General features: G+C 44.1%; 5 protein-coding genes across 5 annotated transcripts; 2 read left to right on the forward strand and 3 right to left on the reverse strand.

Moving 5' to 3' along the window:
• Positions 1 to 1,479: 1,479 nt before the first annotated feature.
• Positions 1,480 to 2,348, forward strand: I203_105878 (uncharacterized protein; the record flags this gene model as incomplete). Its single annotated transcript, XM_019145028.2, has 3 exons — positions 1,480 to 1,497; positions 1,574 to 2,190; positions 2,252 to 2,348. The coding sequence occupies 3 exons, from the start codon at positions 1,480 to 1,482 to the stop codon at positions 2,346 to 2,348; spliced, it is 732 nt and encodes a 243-aa protein (XP_019006363.2).
• Positions 2,349 to 2,444: 96 nt separating this feature from the next.
• I203_105879 (uncharacterized protein) lies at positions 2,445 to 3,971 on the forward strand (the record flags this gene model as incomplete). The annotated part of the gene is made up of 4 exons (XM_065517856.1): positions 2,445 to 2,694; positions 2,770 to 2,791; positions 2,863 to 3,152; positions 3,274 to 3,971. 4 exons carry the CDS (start codon positions 2,445 to 2,447, stop codon positions 3,969 to 3,971), a joined length of 1,260 nt encoding a protein of 419 aa, XP_065373160.1.
• A 244-nt stretch (positions 3,972 to 4,215) lies between these two features.
• I203_105880 (uncharacterized protein) lies at positions 4,216 to 5,260 on the reverse strand (the record flags this gene model as incomplete). The annotated part of the gene is made up of 4 exons (XM_019145030.1): positions 4,216 to 4,592; positions 4,672 to 4,813; positions 4,909 to 5,150; positions 5,218 to 5,260. The coding sequence occupies 4 exons, from the start codon at positions 5,258 to 5,260 to the stop codon at positions 4,216 to 4,218; spliced, it is 804 nt and encodes a 267-aa protein (XP_019006365.1).
• Positions 5,261 to 6,249: 989 nt separating this feature from the next.
• Positions 6,250 to 8,416, reverse strand: I203_105881 (uncharacterized protein; the record flags this gene model as incomplete). Its single annotated transcript, XM_065517857.1, has 4 exons — positions 6,250 to 7,375; positions 7,431 to 7,633; positions 7,684 to 8,040; positions 8,156 to 8,416. The coding sequence occupies 4 exons, from the start codon at positions 8,414 to 8,416 to the stop codon at positions 6,250 to 6,252; spliced, it is 1,947 nt and encodes a 648-aa protein (XP_065373161.1).
• An 8,994-nt stretch (positions 8,417 to 17,410) lies between these two features.
• On the reverse strand, positions 17,411 to 18,965 carry I203_105882 (uncharacterized protein; the record flags this gene model as incomplete). Its single annotated transcript, XM_019145032.1, has 3 exons — positions 17,411 to 18,565; positions 18,631 to 18,766; positions 18,904 to 18,965. 3 exons carry the CDS (start codon positions 18,963 to 18,965, stop codon positions 17,411 to 17,413), a joined length of 1,353 nt encoding a protein of 450 aa, XP_019006367.1.
• Between the last annotated feature and the right edge of the window lie 121 nt (positions 18,966 to 19,086).

Here is a 19,086-nt window from a genome sequence, read left to right on the forward strand (position 1 = left end):
ACGATTTCTGGCTGAGTGAGTGGGCAACGGGTTTTTGCCATGAAGGTTAATAGGATTATAGGACTCGGGTGAGTGACTACTTGCTCTGGAGATACCCTTGCCAAAAAAAAAAAACCCAGGGGGTTACACCTACTTCCCTGGACTTGGGATTTAAAAGTCTTGGACCCTGCCCTGTATGACAGAACTACGTCCACAAGTACTACACCAAAAATGTCGTAAGCTTGTCTTTCGCCTGACACATATATCGTTATTCCAGCATGCCTGCATCGGTATCGTCCCAGGTCATCATACATGTATGGTTGTTAGGTGTGCTCTTATCCTCATATACTTCGAGAGAAACATAAGTGATAGCAAGTTGGCAGTGGACGATAGCTAGTCAAGTCATCGGAGAGGTTGGAGGTACTTCTCCGGGCCCCAATGGAATCAATCCTTTCCTTAGCGAGAGGTGACCAACTAGTCCTTACTGAATGAAACAGGTGCAGTGCAGTTCCAGCAAAATGACGGGTCTAAACATACAATACAGCAACAGTACAGGCAGGCAGCTTAGCTACCCGATCGCTTCAACCCTTTTAAGGGTCACATCTGAAAAGCCTGGAAAAGACGCCTTAGCTTAGGTGTTCGGTCGCCTTTCTCCGGTACCACACTTTCCAGCTCGCACACGGAGCAAACATGCCACTAGAGGAGATGGAACTGAAGCTGTGAGCTACTGAATTAGCATTCGATACGAAGAAGAGGGTAGATCTCTCATAGTCTGTCAGAGAGTCAAGCTCATCCCTTCGAGCGATAAGGCTACAAGCAAATAGCCACAGTACAAAGGATATGAGAAGAAGAAAGTCGATGTTTCGGGTGAGTTTGGGGGTGACGATTCTGGATCTAAGGGTCAGGCAGGTTGTCCGGCAGATCACCTCCCACGGCGTTGTAGCTTGATTTCGCAGTGGGTTGGTTTACCTTGTGCTTATCCAGCCCATCCATCTACTGCACTATCATATCAACTTGCTATGTCCGAGTATGATGGACGGATTCACCCATTGCATCGGTCTAGCTTTGCTGAAATGGGGCATGTGGGAACGGGGAAAGGGATATACAGCCTTGTCCTGCATGGAACCGATTCAAGGGATGTTATCCACTGAAAGTCAGTATATCAAGCTCCGAAGCGACCCTCTCATCTCCCGCGGCATACGTTTCACTGCTGTGACTCATCCAGTCAACAGTCATGATGAAGTGATAGCACTCCCCATGGAGACCAGAATGGACAGGTAGATGAACATGTGCTTGGCGTGCTCTACATAGAATTTCCCCAAAGCTGTGCTTATGTGAGATATGAAGAAATGCCACATTAGAATAGATGATTGACTCTGCGGCATCGGATCAATCAATCCCCTTTATAAAATATATAAATAAACCATGAAATCAGAAATCACTCACCTCATACACCCAGTTGGTACACATACATGTAAACAAGTCAGCCAGGTATAGAGTATGCCTCGAGATATCACTGTAAGCATCAGGATATCTTCCCATATCTCAGCACCTGCTTATGCTTACTCTTTCTTATACTGGTCTTGGATGTCAGCCCCCACCGACCAATCGAGCACCTAAACGGACGAGGGTCTATCGAGCTTGTCAATATTGCTTTAGTGCAAAGACGCGTTGTGAGGATGTAAGGACAGATGGCTGTTTCATTTGCAGAAGGAAGGGTAAACTATGTTCGCTAGCTGGATTGAACAGTTCCGCAAATAGCTCGGGATCACATGACGGTAACGCCAATGATGGCCGTACAGGCTTCAACGAAATCGACAAAAACACAAATGGGAATGGGAATGGGAATGGCAACAGTGATTTGCTGGAGAAGATAGAAAGACAAGAGAAGAGATATAAACAACTAGAAGCGAGATTCAATCAATTGGAACAAAGATTCATTTCTGATCATTCCCGACAGAATCGCAATGCTGAAACATCGAGATTGACATTGAACGAACATGGACATCATGATTATCACTTAGATGCACATTTACCACTACCATCCAAGCATCTTACGAAAACATCACATCCGCTCTTACCTCAATCATGGCATGGACTTATCCCAGTATTCGATGAGCACCTACTCAATGCAACGGACCCAAACTCTCTACCTGACGCGGTGGAATTAGGGTTGATCAATAAGACTCAGTTGGAAATGGGATTTCAATTGTAAGTCATGCATGTTACTACGTAGGACATTCACACTTATCAGTATCTTCTATATGCCTAGGTTCAAACATCGATTTTCCTCTATATACCCATTCCACACATTCCTACTTACCTCCACGTCCGTACCTTCTCAGAGCTTTATCAACCTAGTCATCTAATATTACATATCTACGCATACCGATACCGATACCAATAAGAACTCGATCATACCTATCGATACATCAATATTGATTGATTTCATTGAGAAATCACTCATGGCGATATTATCAGGATCGACCAGCTCTGAGACAATATTCGCTTTGTTCATACTTTCTTTTGCACCCGTGAAGAAAAATCTATCATCAAGACAACATCTCAGCTCGTTGAGGATGATCTCATTAGCTTATAATCTCGGTAAGAGCTCGGGCTGGGATCAGAAAATGAGATTGATCCTTAGAGAGAGTAATAGGAATGATTTGGTTGAACATTGGTCAACCAAACAATTAGATTTGGTCTTATTGGTGAGTCCATCTAAATACCATCTCATCCAATTTGATCGACGACTAAACTCCAATCCGGTTCTGGTTCTTCAATGGACAGCAATAATAAACCGATACAATATGTAAGATATCATAACCTCTTTGCCCATTCCTTTTCCTTGATACTGCTATTGACGTCAAATATCCAACACAGCTTGCACATCATTTCAACACCTATCGGTCACCCCATCGAATCGCCCGCACCGTTCATCCCATCCGACCATCCCTCTGCATCCGAATCGATCCGATTGACTGTCTCTCACCTGCAGCAGGAATCTGATCTGGTTGATCGGGTGAGAGAATTCCTTCAGACGCTGTACGAAGTGGAGTGCGAGGTGGAGATTGAGCCGGACAGTCTGACCAGATGTATAGACCAGGTGACAGATTACAGGAAACGTATACAGGAGTTTAGAGATGGTCTGCATCCTAGGAAAGATCTCGTTGGTGAGTCCCCAGGGTGTTTTTACACCATATCGCCGAACCGATGACATACATTCTGTTCATCTTTTGTGATCACACGTAATATGCCGATTCACTGACACTGATCTTTCGTTTCGAATTGCAGGCTATCATTCTTTAGAATTCGATTCTAGACTCATTGAATTTTCACTAATTATGAGACTATCAATCTTAAATCAGAATCTTCCATCACCATTCTCACCAGATCTTAAATTACGTGGATTATCTACGATAGGTACAAACTATCTACCCACCAGTTCAGCTCTAATCGATATCTTACTTTCACAAACCAACGGGCTCCCTGTTGGAATTGGGGGATTACCATCATATGTGATCCAAAGTATATGCCTAGCGTATATCTGTCTAAGAAGAGCATTATTTTATATTTACTCAAGAAGGAATTTAAATCAAAATGAACAAGTTCAATATCAAGCTCAAATTGATTTATTGGCCAGATCACAAGATATACTATCTTCTTTAGGAGGTAGTCCGGCTTTGTTGGTGGATTGTACGAATCAGCAATTAGGTCAATTAGGTGATTTGGGTTCGTTCTTGATCGACAACAGCATGACGACGGAGAACATAAACGCGACAAATGCGACAAATAGTCATAACAATAGTGTTGTTTCGACAAATGATCATAACTATAATCACGATCAACATATTTCAGTTGATAACAACCATAACACGTTGGACATGACACATGCGCACGCGAACATACCGATAGATTGGTCAACTTGGGATTGGTCGAATTTATTAGTTGATCCATTCTCTTTTGATATAGGTGTTGGACCAGTAGAATGAATGAGTTGATTCCAACTTGAACAGTTGGAGAAAGAGGATGATGTCAATTCGGACTCTGCTATGACTCCGACTATGCAATTATAAATATTTGCACATACAACGAATGATGACCTCGATGATTATTATAAATACATTGATTATTCATTTTTCATTATGGAATTCAAGAAATTTTGAGATTATAAAGTAAATAACTTCCTAAGCAACATGGAACATTTAAATCTTGTAATTCTCGCTCAGTGTTCATTCAGATAGCAGCAGCAGCAATGACTACACCGACAACCCCAGCCAGACCAATCGACGTGAATCCATTATCTACCTTTCTTGATGAGCCGGAGTTCCCAGAACCAGTCGTACTGGATGAGCTGGGTGTGCTCGAAGCAGAAGCAGCGATGGTCGAAGTAATAGGACCTCTAGATATAGACGAAGAGGGATATGTCAACGTATCAGACAGGGAGGTAGAACTCGAGATGGAAGTAGAGATTGATCCTGAACCTGAGATTGAACCCGTACCCGAAGTCGAGCCGGATGATGTGGATGAAGATGCTGAAGATGGTAGTGTGATAGTCACGTTGGGTAATGAAATGGGAGATAAAGGTGCTGATGCACATTGATTTATGTATGCTAGGAGGTGAAAAGGTGAATACATCAGCGTAAAATGCAAAATGACCAAAGGGGAAATGAGAGTGAGATCACAACTTACAATCCAATATACCTTGATAGACGACGCTTTCATCTTCACTGGGATTCAGACTCAATCCACATTGAAGACAGGTAACGTAATTGGCTTCTACCAGGGGAGTACATAGACAAGTTGTATTTAATGAATCTCCTGCACCGCAAGACTATGTAGGAAAAAGGAATACCAATCAGCTTGGATCGAGATATAAACAACATCACGTATGCCTTGATGCTGTACTGCACTGTTGTACTAACTCACAGCTAAAGCACTTGATATATCTTGACATTCTCCGGAGCAATTCCCTGGAAAGCTACTTGTGGAAGAACTGGAACTGGAACTGGGATTGGGAGAAGCAGCTGAGGCGGTTTCCACTATACTTGTACTACCGCTGATGCCATTGCTGCCGCTTGATTGAGGTGCGGAAGAGGATGATATAGGAGTGGGAGGTGAAGTTTGGATTGTGAGTAGTGATTCGGAAGAAGATGATTTCTGGGATAAGACTGATATATCAAATTAGCTCAAGCTCAACGAAATGCAAAAGGAGAGGAGAGGAGAGGAAAAAGTTACCTGAGGAGATGGCTAGAGAGAGAAGGAGGAGGTATCTCGACATGTTTGTCATTGTACCGACTTGATGTTGTCCGATGTATGTCTTGCTATATAGTCATGAAGTGTATGATGGACTGGTCAGACGTAGATGTAGGTAGGGTAGATGACTGTTGTTGGTAGACAAAGAAAAAAGGAGAGGTGATTGTGAATCCGACTGAATCAAAAAAACAAAAAACAGGATAAAATTCGGACAACTGGTTAACTTTCCACGCTCGATCCGGGTAAGATGCGCTTGGACCTCTTCATCCAAAGGAACCAAAACAGCACACACATCATCCATCAAAGAGAGATCAAAGATCAAAAGCTGTGCACTGTCCTTCCCTTTGCATTTCCAGACCAGACCCAGACCATGATGATCCATCAACATGACATGCACAGACCCACACGCACGCACCAAAGAGCAAGATACCAAGATACCCGGCCGGATCATGTGCATGCATATGTGTATCTTGATTGATTGATTGAGGGATCGATTGATGGAGATCGATGCTCTCCTCGTTCCTGGCATTCGTCATTTGTCATTTGACAAAATCAATTATATTCATCTCATCTTCGTTGATTTTCATACATGTACAAATATGTTTATTTCCTCTTTCTCTTCATCTCTTCTTGCTATTGCTATTGCTATTGGTGATGCTCTTTCTTCTTTGTTGACTTGAAGAGCATGGAAATATATATAAATCATTTCAAATGAATAACCAAAAAAATAAAGCTACACAAATTGATTGATTTCAGATATATGTGTGTGTATGACCGATCATAAGGGAAAAGAATCGAAACGAAATGCCATGAGATGAACGGCCCCAAAATTATTTCTTTCCTGACACCAAACAAACAACGATAACCAAGTAACCAGATGACATCCGCTTTTCCTTTCCCTTCTTCGAATGACATCCTCAAATTGATCTGGAAAGAAAGATAAGATACAACGTTTCATTCAAGAACCATCCTCTTCTTCGACAACATGTTATATTCTACACAGAGGCCTCTCCCTTATACAATCGCACCCGCATTGGATCTCGTCCAATCATCATGCTGATGGTGCAACGGTTGAATATACGGTTGGTTCGGTCCGCCACCGCCATCATGACCACCAGGTTGGTTGGCGGCACCTTCCGACCACACATTAGAGTGAGTCGAAGAGTTATCGTTGACATTGACATTTGGGTTGGTGGTCACCCATGAATCCGCCCCTCCGGCAGTCTGAGAAGATTGTAATGGTGAAGGTTGTTGACCGGACGTTATCCTGCTCCCACCTGACGTGGATCCCGACCCAGCTGACGAAGGTGGATTACCGAAATCCGTTCGGCTATTGATGGTAGGTAACAATCTAGAAGTAGAGTCGGAGCCACTGGAACTGGGTGGTACACCCGCTGGTTGGTGAGGTACAGACTGCCATGCAGCATAGGCGTGTGCGGGCGTATGGGCAAAGGTCGTGGTGGTAGGCGAAGTCACAGATGATTGTATATGCGATGAATGTTGATGGTGGGAATGACCACCATGCGTATGACCAGGTTCAGGTGCACCGTCAGGTGGATAAAAAGCCGAGAAAGTAGATGGAGCAGTTGAAGGTGGATGGTAATTGTATGGGTTCGGTTTGACATCGTATGATGCGCTATTGGATTGCGAATAAAGGTTTTCGGGTGGAATGGGCTGTGATTGTCGACGATGAGGTAAGTTGGGCTGATATTGCATTCCCCCAGATGATCTCGGTGAAGTAGCGGAACCAGGTCCCGGGCCGTAAGGATCATATCTCCTACTCGAGCTTGAAGGCCTTATAGCTCCTGAGGCTGATGAATGAATTGAGCTGCTTGAGCTTTGACGAGCGAGCGACGGAGCATAGTGCATTGCTCCTACGGTTGGCGATTCATAAAAAGTAGATCCACGGCTGTTTGGTCCAACATACGACCCGGCCATTGATTGGGCATGTGGGGGTAACGGGACTGGCATGGGAACAGTCACTGATCGATTCCTGGGTGATCCAACTCGAGGCGCATGAGATGTCATCTGCGAATATCCTCCATCATAGTATTCTCCACTTGAGGATGATGGCGGAAAGGACTGAAACGAGAATTGACTGTTGGGAGAGGTGGGTGATTGCGGTTCTTCCGCTTCGCCTCTGCAACACAAATACATGAGTGGATGACAAACGTGATGATGGAACAACAACTCACCTGTACCTGTTGATACCATCTGGACCACGCTCAATCATGGGTGGGAATCGGAAATTCTGCTTGTTGAGGTATTCTTGGCTGATTTCGAGGGAGGAGAGCTCAGGAATGGTTGATGGTGCTCTGAGTTTACCGGCAAGTACATCTTGTACCGAGTAGTAGGACACCATATGTTGATCGAAGCCGTTCACCGAGACGGACATGGTCTGCACGAAAGGTCAGATTAGGCTAAGCAAAGGGGTCGAAATCAACTCACCTTCTTGACCAGACCACCTTCTTTGAATTTATAGCTGTTGGTCAAACTTCCTACCAATTGCCTCTCCCTTTGTCTGTCCATTGCACCTCCGCCTTCACTAGCACTTCGAGGTCGAGCGAGAGCTCCTTGACCAAGCGGAGGAGGTTCTGTCATACCATGCATCGATGAAGATGGCGCATCCATGACGCTAGGTTGCATATGACCCGGACCGGTTGGTGAGTCAAATCCCGACATACCTAGCATGGCTGTACCAGGTCGTCCGAGGGGAGTGCTAGCGCTAGGGGAGGTCTCAGGTGGTGAGGTGGATGAGGTCTTCGTAGGTGTACCGGGAGATCGCTTATCTGTCTCTCGGTAGACCTAAAGGACGGTGAAGAGTAGATCAGCGATCGTGTTTCCAAAAAAAAGACATGATCAGATCAAGATTGCAGATCAATGGAAAAGGTCGCGTCAGACGAAGGATCGCATGACTCACCAAGAAATTACCTAATATTCTACTAGGACTCCATACTAAGCCATCTGTCCATCTTTTGATCCCACTCTCATGCTCATCAAATACGAACACAGCTCCTGATTGCACCATGCCTCGTTCTCTCTCGATCAATCTTCTAGTCACTCGGGGTATCATACCCCTTCGAGCAGCTTCGAATACCAGCAAAGCATCGAAGGTGGTCTCGATATACCCTCTGAAAGGCGGATCCAAATTGGGCGGTGGGGGTGATGACGGGGCTGCCATGTTGGGAGAGTGGTCTGTGGATGTGAACATAGATGGCAAGAGGGATGAAGGCGTGTTGATAAGGGGTGTGATGTAATTGATTGATCGATGCGGGAAACAATAAATTCGCCGATGTTCGATTGTGGGGTCGTAAATAGCCAGTCCGACGTGGGTAATCGTTATCAATATGGATATTGGGGTATCGCAGATGATGGGAAAAGGAGAAAGAGCAAATTGAAAAAGACAACCAAAGTCAGCCAGTGCTCGTTGCGATACTACTTATACAACAGAAAACAGAAGAATGATAGGCAACGTGATGAAAATCTTCACAGGCTGCGAGATTAAACAATTGTCAAAGAGATAGGAGGACAGCTCGATGAGAAAGTTCGATCCAACGTGTTTAAGATGAGGGTAGAAATGGCGGATAAATTCAATGATTACACACTCATTCCTTGATCGGGATTCCAATGCTGATTCAACTACGAGATTCCAAGTCAAATCGTTGGCGAACTTTTCGTAAGGGCGTGTATGCCTTCGGACGGTAACGACAACAACAAGGGGAAATGAGATGTGAACGTGAATGAGTTTCGATGGAGAGGGAAAGGTAGGAATGCTGATCCTCCTCCGTCCGTCTATACCCGGCCAGATCTGTCTGTACACTGGATGGGAGCAGACGTCGGGAAAGGAGAGAAGTGATCAAAGCAGTATGGAATGTAAGATGGATACTTGACGATGCGAGAGTGGGATATACAGCACGATCGACAAGAGCCGGATTCCTCGGCCGCCAGAAACGGTATCACGGAGACTACCGTGAAGATTGTGGGTAATGGGTGCGAGTGAGATCTGATGGGGTGCAAGCGGAAGAGATAGGGAGGTGATAGATAGGGTGATGGAGAGCGAGTGTATGTATGATGAAAGACGGAAAGGAGAGGTCAAGTGGTGATGGCGGTGATAGAATGGTGATGAGCAAGGAGAGTAAAGAGATACGATATGCGATTGGATTACGTTAAGAATGACGGTAACAACAACGAATGGATATATCGAAATCAGGGATATCGGAGTTAAACATCATATAAGATTTTGAGTTTCTCTCCACACCTACCGAGCACCCTGGCGGACATCGAGTCAAGCGAGGACGGAATAACGGGCTGCACTTTATCGCAGTGCTCAGACGAGGTGAGGATAAATATCTTGGGTGATTACGGTAGAGGAACCGATATGGCCAGGGGAAACCAAGGAAAAATGAAACAACCTGCTTGGGATAATAATTAAAATGAGGGAAGAAAGACTCCCTTGGAAATCCCAACGAAAAAATCTCAATATGGAATACCCCATCGCCACTAGTCAACCTTTTAGAGAGGAAAAGGAAAAGAGAAGAAAAAGAGCTCGATCACTCAACGGAAGACAAAGAGAAAAGACAATAAGAAACCGACCACGATCTCGAGAGCCACACCTTACTCACCCTTTGGAATCGGTCTTTTTCTCTCTTTTCTCTGTCTCTTCCACTTTCCTTTCTATTCTTCCGTGTTAATCCGTACGTACGTTCGGGATCTTCAATGATCTTCTAATGTGCAGAAAATTTTTATTCTTATGTCTTTGTATGCGTACGATAGATCTGATCTCTCCGGAAAACAAGGATTCGGGGAGCAGGATATATTTTGACCTAATGGATATTTGGTAAGACGATCAGATCATATGTCAACTTTCAGGAAAAGCATGGAATGAAATGAGTAAAATCCAAATCTGTTTTCAGACTCTCTGAGGATAAACTTGTCCGAATCCCAATTCCAGAAGAACTCTCTAAATCGGTACCTGTTTCTACGGACTACGGAGCAAGCATTTGAAGACTCACCCAAGCAAGGAACACCGACAATTTCACCTGTCAGGTTGATCGTCTTCCGTTTGTATACAAAAAGAATGATAATCAGGTACCGTCCGTATCGATGGATTTATCGGGCGGAGTTCAAGCACACAGATCGTTTGACTGTGGTTCAGTGATCTTCCCCGATGATGATGATACTTTTGCGGATGTGGTAGTCGGAGACGGCGTGGCGTCTATATGCCAGTTATGCTGACGCAAGAGAATGCCGTTGCCGGTGTTGCTATTGTCGTCGTACGTCTGTCTGGAAGACGGATATTGCGAAGCGAAGGGCTGTGAAGTACAGATTTATCCGAGTCAGCACACGAAATTAACTGCGTATTTAACAATACAGACAGACACAAGCGAGGTGAACAAGACATGCGGAAGGAAGCAAGGAAGGAAGTATTGAGTGACAATGCCACTATGAGTCCGACATACGGAGGAGGTAAATTCAGATTGTTACGATTACGCCCCAACAAATAAACACTATAAGCTTGTTGTTGAAAGTGGTGAATCAGGTGAAAATGTCAAAAAGAAGAATCAATCACGAGTTGTTAACATTAATGTATGAAAGGGTGATGAAAGTCAATCATCGAGATACGCGATATCATGTTATGTTTATAAGTTCATCCAAGGCATAAGGACGAAAAAACAGATATACGACGCATGAGGAGAAAAATGATGGTAGCGGTGATGGAGGAAGTTAAGGGATACGATAGCAATGTACCGATGTGATGTTGTCAAGGTAGGGTAACCACTGATGGTGATGGTGAAAAACACAAAAAAATCATGGCACGGACGCACCAAGAAAAGGGCTAGTGGACTAGTCACGGAACGGACCATGCGAATGGGTAAGAGCAAGTGAGAGTCTGTGGTATCAAGGTACCTTTCAAAGCAAAACAAGAGATGGACAGACTACCGCAGTACCAAAGCTGAATTTGATGATCAAATCATCAAAAGTGACAAAAGAATTACACGACTAAAACTCGGCAAAGGACAAGATCTACACGACAGAGAGCAGTGATCCGAGTTGAATCAAAGCGGAGATCAAATCCAATCAATCTGACAATCGATCAATCAGTACCACATAGATCGACTTCCGGACCCTTTCTGAGGGAAAAACCCAAGACGGCACATCGCGCTCATCAAGGATCATTTAGGGGTATGTGTGTGTGTGTTGCGAAGAGAAAAAGGCCAGACACAACAACATGGGGGTGATGGGAAGGTTTGTGACAGGTCTCCAAGAAGATGATCAGGTCGAAAAAGATAAAGCAGCCAAAAACAAAATGATGAATCCAGGGAACGATAACGGCCCGACAACACCAACAACTCATAGAGTAGCGGCAACGATACGATGTTAACATGGAGAGCTCCTGATCGAAAGGAGTTGCAATTTCTTGTAAGAACAGGTAAAAATGTTAAACTTACATTTTTTCACAATCGAGCTAAGCGGAACTCCAGAATACACACTGAGTTTTGCACAGGCGAATCAATCTGTTCCCAAACAAAAAGTCAGCTATCAAAGTCAATCTGTTGCGATGGACAATTGAGCTCACCTCTTTTGATGGTATTTGGCTGGATGACCTCTGTGTGGGATACGTTGGTATCGATGAAATTTGAGGTTCCGTCTTAGTAAGATAATTACAGAGATCAGTATGCGATAGCTGCTATGTACAATTGGTTGAATACACAATATGAAGGTGGGAGGACTGAGCAGAGACGATGTAAGAATGAATAAGGTAATCAACAATGATTAACCCCAAAGGTCAAAGCGAGGGATAAGAATGAACGATAAAGTAAAGAGGAGTTGAACCCCTTTCATTCCCATCTTCCAAGACATGACTATGTCCTTCATGAGAGCAGAACAAAGCAGTTGGCAGAACAAGCAATTCATCCTCACTTTCTCCCCGGAAATACCACTTGAGTAACTCCTTTCATCCCTGTTCTTCTTTCTTCTCGAAGGTCTGGCATCGGCATAATCAAAAGGCGATCAAGGAAAAGTGAACAAGATGTTTCTGGCCGATGACGAGGAGTACGTATGTCCCGTTACATGAGGATGTACGAGTCCTTTCCGCGATCCGCGTTATGACTTGGGTCCATCCTTGACTTCACAAAGTGAGAGATGGAAGAGCCGAGGACAAAGGATGTTTAATAGAGGAAAGAAAGGAAAGATCATCTCCAACCGAAAGGACGAATTGAATCCGTCCCGCATAGATGCAGAATCAAAGGAAGTCTGGGACGAATGATGACGATCGAGACGGTGATGGTGGTGGCAAGAATGCGCAAAGCAAAAAAGAGATGTGGTATGTAGCGAATCCAATAAAGATACGCCTCGTCTGGAGGGTAAATCAAGCGGCGAAGAAGGTGGAGAATAGGTACTTACCAATTACGGACGTATGTCGATAGATACGCTTCAAGTTTAATCTTGGTCTTGGTCGTTTCGTCTCAGATATGTCAAGGTTCTTGGCTGTTATCGTTTAAGTCGAGTGTTGAATGTTGACCGTTTTAACTCGGGAGGTAGAGAACAGACGAAGTCAAGCTTGATCTTGACCTTAAGCTAAGAGCGGTGTGGGATACGAGTCGAATCTTGATAGATTGCCCCGCTTCCAGCTTGCAATGGAAAATTCTACAACTATATACCCCGCTGGACGAACAATTAATTGAACAAATGAATGAATATATGTTGTTAAGCAAGTTATAGACAAAGATGGAAAAAGGCGGGGAAGGAAATTTTTCAATCTTCTTTATCGTAAAGGCCGGATCGACAGGTTATGAACAAAGAAAGAAGGTTCGATGTGTCCGACGGTTGGTTGGATGGACGTAGTGCGACGTTCACTGTATTTTCTTCTTGGAACCAACGAAAACCTTGAAGTGTCTTTACACAGAAAAATCCCGTTTGGTTTTGATCCTCGTGCTGATCCAAGAGTGAGAGTCGTATAAACGGTCGAAAGGGTGCGAATTAAGGTTGTTAAAGATTTCTGACTTTCTGACAGAAATGTAGGCGTATGGCGTTCTGAAAATTTCAATTGAAAACGAAAACGAAAAAAGGATCATTTCAATCAGCTGTTTATGTATTTGAGAGATGAGGAGAGAGAGAGATAAGCACAAGAAGGATATTATGCAGTATGACAAAACATATATAACGCGAACGGGGATGGTGGGGATTTGGTGTAAGAACGCAAGCGAGCACAATACTAAAACACGCTTTTGTATAAATAACCTTGTCTTTTGGGTCTTTACGAATAAATAGACCCAATAATCGGTTAAAGTGTCAATGCCTCTTTCTTTACCCAGCTGACGCTGACGTCAACAATAATTAAAGAGGTATCCTTGTGATAGGTGAATTTCTCGTAATACGATTAAATCTCGATTCGCTGGAATCTCTAGATCGGAATTCAAGCTTTGCGATACCACCACTATCATGAGGAATCAAGTAATCTCCAAAATGGTAAACGTTGGTGAAGCTGAAGATGAGAAATAAAGGAACATAAAATACGTTAAAGAAGGGCAGGAATCAACGTAACCGGCGGAGGGTCTTCGGTTCCTACAGTTAAAGACAAAACCATAAAAATCATATAGAAGTCATCAAAACAGTCCAGTTCATTCGGCAAGATGACAAGAGTTATGCCAGGATTTAGGCTGGACCTAGCTTCAGTCTCGACTTTTCTCCACCTGGAACCATCTAACCTTGTTTGTAAGGGTAATCCCCGCGAATCACGAATTTAAAGCCCTCCCCCTCTGCTTTTCGTCATGTCATACCATTTCATGTACAGCCAAAAGACAAAAATTATTCGTAAAAACACTCAAATATCCAAAACAGAGAAAGGACATCTCGAAAGAAACGGCTGTGTTCACGTGATGCGGAGACGGGCTGAAAAATAACGAGAGAAGGAAGAGCGTGAAGAGGTTACGTACCGGTGTATGTTATATCTCGCACTTGGTTCCGGAGCCTTTTTTCTCTCTTTCTTTTTAAAACAGGGAATTTCCCACGCTATCTTGATAGGTCGGGGGTCCACACAGGAACCGAGTAATGCCGCTGTTAGAGTGATTTGCTATGAGTAGGTGTACGTATGTGTGTGGAAATGATTTACGAAATCGATGATGCTATATATGATAACGATGAAATGAGGCTGACGATGATGGTGATAATGATGATGATGATGATGATGATGATGATGATGATGATGATGATGATGCGAAGCTCGTTGCGATTTGGCGAAGATCCAAATTGCCTTGCTAGTTGCTTTGGACCTTGCTAGGTGAAGGGAGGTATTTTATCTTCTTGTGCTGTACTGTAGCTCGTTGAGCGAGATAACGTGGTTTTGAGCAAAAAGAACTAGAGTGAAGTGGAAGTGAAATGAATGGAAGGTTTTGAGTTTGGAGCGAAGTTGAGATAAGTCTGTTTGTTTGTTCGATTGATTTATACTTATACTGATGGTGTAAAAAACGATGAATGACGACTCGTTACAAATGAAGATAAGGTGAAGATCGACGGAAGGAAAAACAAAGAGAGGAAGGTTAAATTATCTTATGTCTTGATGTTATCCCGTTCAGTCCGAATCATGCATGAATGAGAAATGACGAGATACCAAGTGCAAATGAGCCCATATGTGCTGCATCTACTTACTGCTCTCTGATAAAGAGTCTCCTGGTCAAAACAAGAGAGACAAAGAGAGGAGCCAGATGAAGGAGATTACAACACGAGCGCACTGACAGAGAGGAGGACCCATCGGTTACTGGCTGATCCGGGTTGTCCTAGTCATCGTAGTCGCTCTAGTTGTCTATAGTCATCTAGTCTCACTCCAACCCTCTAATTCCCATCCCAATTAGCGCCGTGCCTTTATCTTTTCCACTCTGTCATATATCTACTTATCGTCTCTCTCTCTTCGTGCGAATATATCTCATGGAGCCCGTTCTCTCTCCACCGCTACATATCATTTATCACAAGGATGCGGGAGATACACAGGAGATGACGACGCCACCGAACGCCTTGGATATACATGCTTAACAAATTGAAATGACGAGAAGGGGACAAAGCCCCAACTTGAACAGATTGTTGTTCTAATGTGCGGAGCGCGAAGACGACTCGTGATGACGGTCTCAGTAAGACGTAAGTAAAAGAAAATAGGACGACTTATGACCGGACTTCACTTCACGTCAGCTGGTCAGCTGCATCTGAAAAGCTTTCATTCACTTGGCAATCTATCTAGAGTCTCAATGCAACAACTTGACCGAGTAAATGGAAGCTCCAAGTCTGTGAGACATTTTCCCTTCTACGTGACCCTGAATCAAGAGGATCCACTTACGTTTGGGAGGGAAAGGCGTCGAAGGATTCCTTAACCGTCAATACATCTCCTGCACGGACTTTACATGGAGAGGGAGAATGTTTTTTTCTTTACAAGTCTGGACCAGGTTTGTATGTACTGTACCTAATTCTTTTAATTTACTGTGTACGACGATATCTTGCTGTACCTGGTACGTTCACGATTCAAATCATCACTCATATTGGGTCAATCCGTCTACTTGCTTTCTATCTCTACGAGACACAGATGATTGCAGCTGGTGATGTCGTCTGATCGCATGGACAGATAATCGGCATCGGCTCGGCTCGAAGTTCACTAAAGTCAAGCTACCGTTGTAGAGTAGGGTCCCAGTATCTTTCCTGAAGGGACGGATGAGGGGGTGCTAAACGCCGCCACCAGTCAAAGATTACAGATCACTAATCACGGATCATAGTCACAATCACAATTCGGTTCGTTGAAAGCGCAGTATAAGCAGGATTAGATTAACGAGTATGTCTACTGCGTGAGCGAGGGCATCTAGGCTCCAGGATACAACAAACTTCCTAGGAGAATTATCGGTCTGGAGTTTAACAGTCTTTCTCGTAGGGAAATGTCAATTTCGAATACTGAACCAGTGTGTACAATTGTGGTGGTAGAGGTGAGCTTGGTCGCAGGAGGACATACTGGTTCATTCCTCTACAAATGAGCCGGCCATGATGAATGCTTACAAGCTTCCGCATGCAGCTTGGTGAAGTATCACACATAATTGATCTGCATGTCGACCACACTGTGAAGTTTGTTTTGGCGTGATGTCGGTATAATATCAAACCGAGCTATGGTCATGTTTGTCGTTTTACCTGACATTAGATGAATGCGATTTTACGTCCACGGGAACGATCACAGCGTAATGACATGACGAAGTCCGAAAGCTTTGTGATACTCTCGGACCCCTTGTTCGAAATCGAGGATGGATTCACATATGAGGTGAAATTGAGTGATATCTTAACTCTCCTCAATGCATAGCTTTGGGGGAACAAGAAAGCCCCTTGAAGAGGATCTAGGCATGCTGAAAGATCTTGGCGCTGGTCAAGAGGATGGGAAACGATCATTTTGTAAGACAGTGGCGGTGTGTCACCAGGTGTTCCTGCTACACCTCCAATATTACGTTGACACTTTCGATTACTTGCGCGATCGTAAACCGAAACCCACCATTCTCTGTAGATGTTACGTATATACGATGTCATGAGCTCTTGGCGTTACTATCAAGCTGGCATCGAGCTTGGTGAAATCCGCTGAAAGAGTTCATATACAGGATAAGTAGACTCTTCATATTTGTGCAATCAAATCTCACGCTGAAGAGCAACATTTATCAAAGACAAGATAAGATCAATGAGCTATATGTTCGCATGCGAAAGCAAAAGGCTCTATATGCGCGAGAGATATATCGTCGGGCATATCCATTCAATTCAGGCTTGAGAATCGTCCGTGGTTTCACACAATATCATTAAATTTCATGAAACATCGTATCAAATATGTTTGGATTTGATCAACAGTAGGGTTTTCTCTTACAAAATGAAGAAAATCTATATATACAATGTCAATGAGTAAGTTTCCACAATATGGAACGAGATGGACAGATATTATGTGAGATCAATGAGTATAAGCAGTAAAGAGATAGTGAATCAGGCGAATGCTGGGTAAGAGCGAGTGAACGTCATACAAAGGACAAAATGAGACAATTGATCTACAGATATAAAATAGCTTGGTATCTGATGGATATGAACGTTGATATACAACAATGAAACGACGAAATGAAAGCTTTAGAAATGGAAATGGAGATCGTTTCATTCTGAAAGATCGAAAGTTGTCGCGTTAGGAATCATGGAAAGGATCAAAAGCCGGGAGTGGTCTATCGATATCTCCAAATAGTTCAGTTCGATAATGAGCTTGAACCAAATCATCTTCAAGTTCCCTTCTTATCCTCTCTTCGTCATCATCTCCCTCTCTAGCAGTTTGATTTCGCTCAGCTCCCATATTCCCCGCGGAAGTAGGGAGCACATCGATATGTTCAATAGTAGGTGCAGGTGTCTCCCCGAATAACGTTCGCATAGCAACTTCATCGAAGACCACTCCATTTCTCCTATTTTCTCTATCTCTACCTCGTAAATCATCAACGTCGTTGTTTCCCAGAGTAGGCGAATATGAGATCGGCGGCGGCGAGACGTAGTCAATACTGAAAGGTAAAGGACTTGCCGTTCGAAGTCGTCTTTCGCTTTCGGTCCGAGGTTGAGACTGTGCATCACCTGTACGTGCCTCCTCGATTTCTCGTAATGCTGCTGACGCCACATTTTCCAATCTTCTTCTACTCCTATTCCTATTGCGTGCCAAGTCGAATGCTTCCGATTCACTGTCAGTACCATCGATCTCGATCCTTCTCCTTCTCCTTCCAATGATCCGATTCATATTGACCATTTCTGGGCTTTGTGGTCTATCAAGCAAGGTGTCGAACTCGTCCGGCACGGACGTGGCATCCGAGTCGAACTCAGGTTGCGGTATAGGCGAACGTATGACCGTACGAGGATATCGAGTATTTCTGCTGGGCGAGCCTAACCTAGGTTGAGGATTGGTATATTGAGTGTATTCTTCTAACCAATGCCTACTAGCTTCATTTGGCGGACTGGCAGGTTCGCCTATGTTGTGATTGGTGTTATTAGCGTTGACAGATCTGGTCATAGGAACAGGTATTGGCCGAGGGTTTCTAGCTCGGCTGAGAGATATGGGCGGAGGTGAGATACCGGAGAATTGATCCAAACTGAAATTTATACCGTTTGGAAATTCATCGTCGATAAAGTCTCTTCGTAAATTCGATAATGACGTGGTTGATCGTCTCAAGGATGGTTCAGTCCTTATAGGTAATCTTCTGTCTGCGGGTATAGGAAGTCCAGTCGGTCCCATCGAGGTAGTTGCGGACGAGAGTCGATTGGAGGTACGAACAGGTATATCGGACCTCCTCGAGTAGAAGTGGTTCTGACAAGGTGTAGGAATACGATGATCAGTGTCTGGTGATATCGGTGAAGGTCATACTGGCTCACTCCGACAATCGAATCAAAAGCTCTTTGTGTAACTATATCCTTTGGGTCTAATTGTTGGACAAACGTTCGGAAACGTTTGTCAGGAATAGTCCTTGTATCTCTCGTTCTCTTGTCCAGACGTTTGATTGATCCCTCGCTATGTTATGAATCATTCCCATCAGCTCGTTCAGTGATACCGCGGGTAGGACGGTCACGGGCGGGGTGAGCGTAAAACATAGTGAGCGGGATAGGAAGTCGATAGTATGACACGGTCCGTAGAGGACAGCCACTCACAACAGATTGACCACTTTTCTCACCAGCACATCATCGTACTCCCTCTGGGACCACTTCCCCATGATGACCGTATTTGAGCGAGCGGGATGTCGGCGGTTATTCTGATGATCCTCTATCGAGCGTACTTGCTGTTCAACTCCTTTCGAGCGTGTAAGTTGCCCCTTTCTGAGTATCTTCTCTGAT

This window comes from Kwoniella mangroviensis, assembly GCF_000507465.2.
Source record: "Kwoniella mangroviensis CBS 8507 chromosome 1 map unlocalized Ctg02, whole genome shotgun sequence".
NCBI classification, from domain to species: domain Eukaryota; kingdom Fungi; phylum Basidiomycota; class Tremellomycetes; order Tremellales; family Cryptococcaceae; genus Kwoniella; species Kwoniella mangrovensis.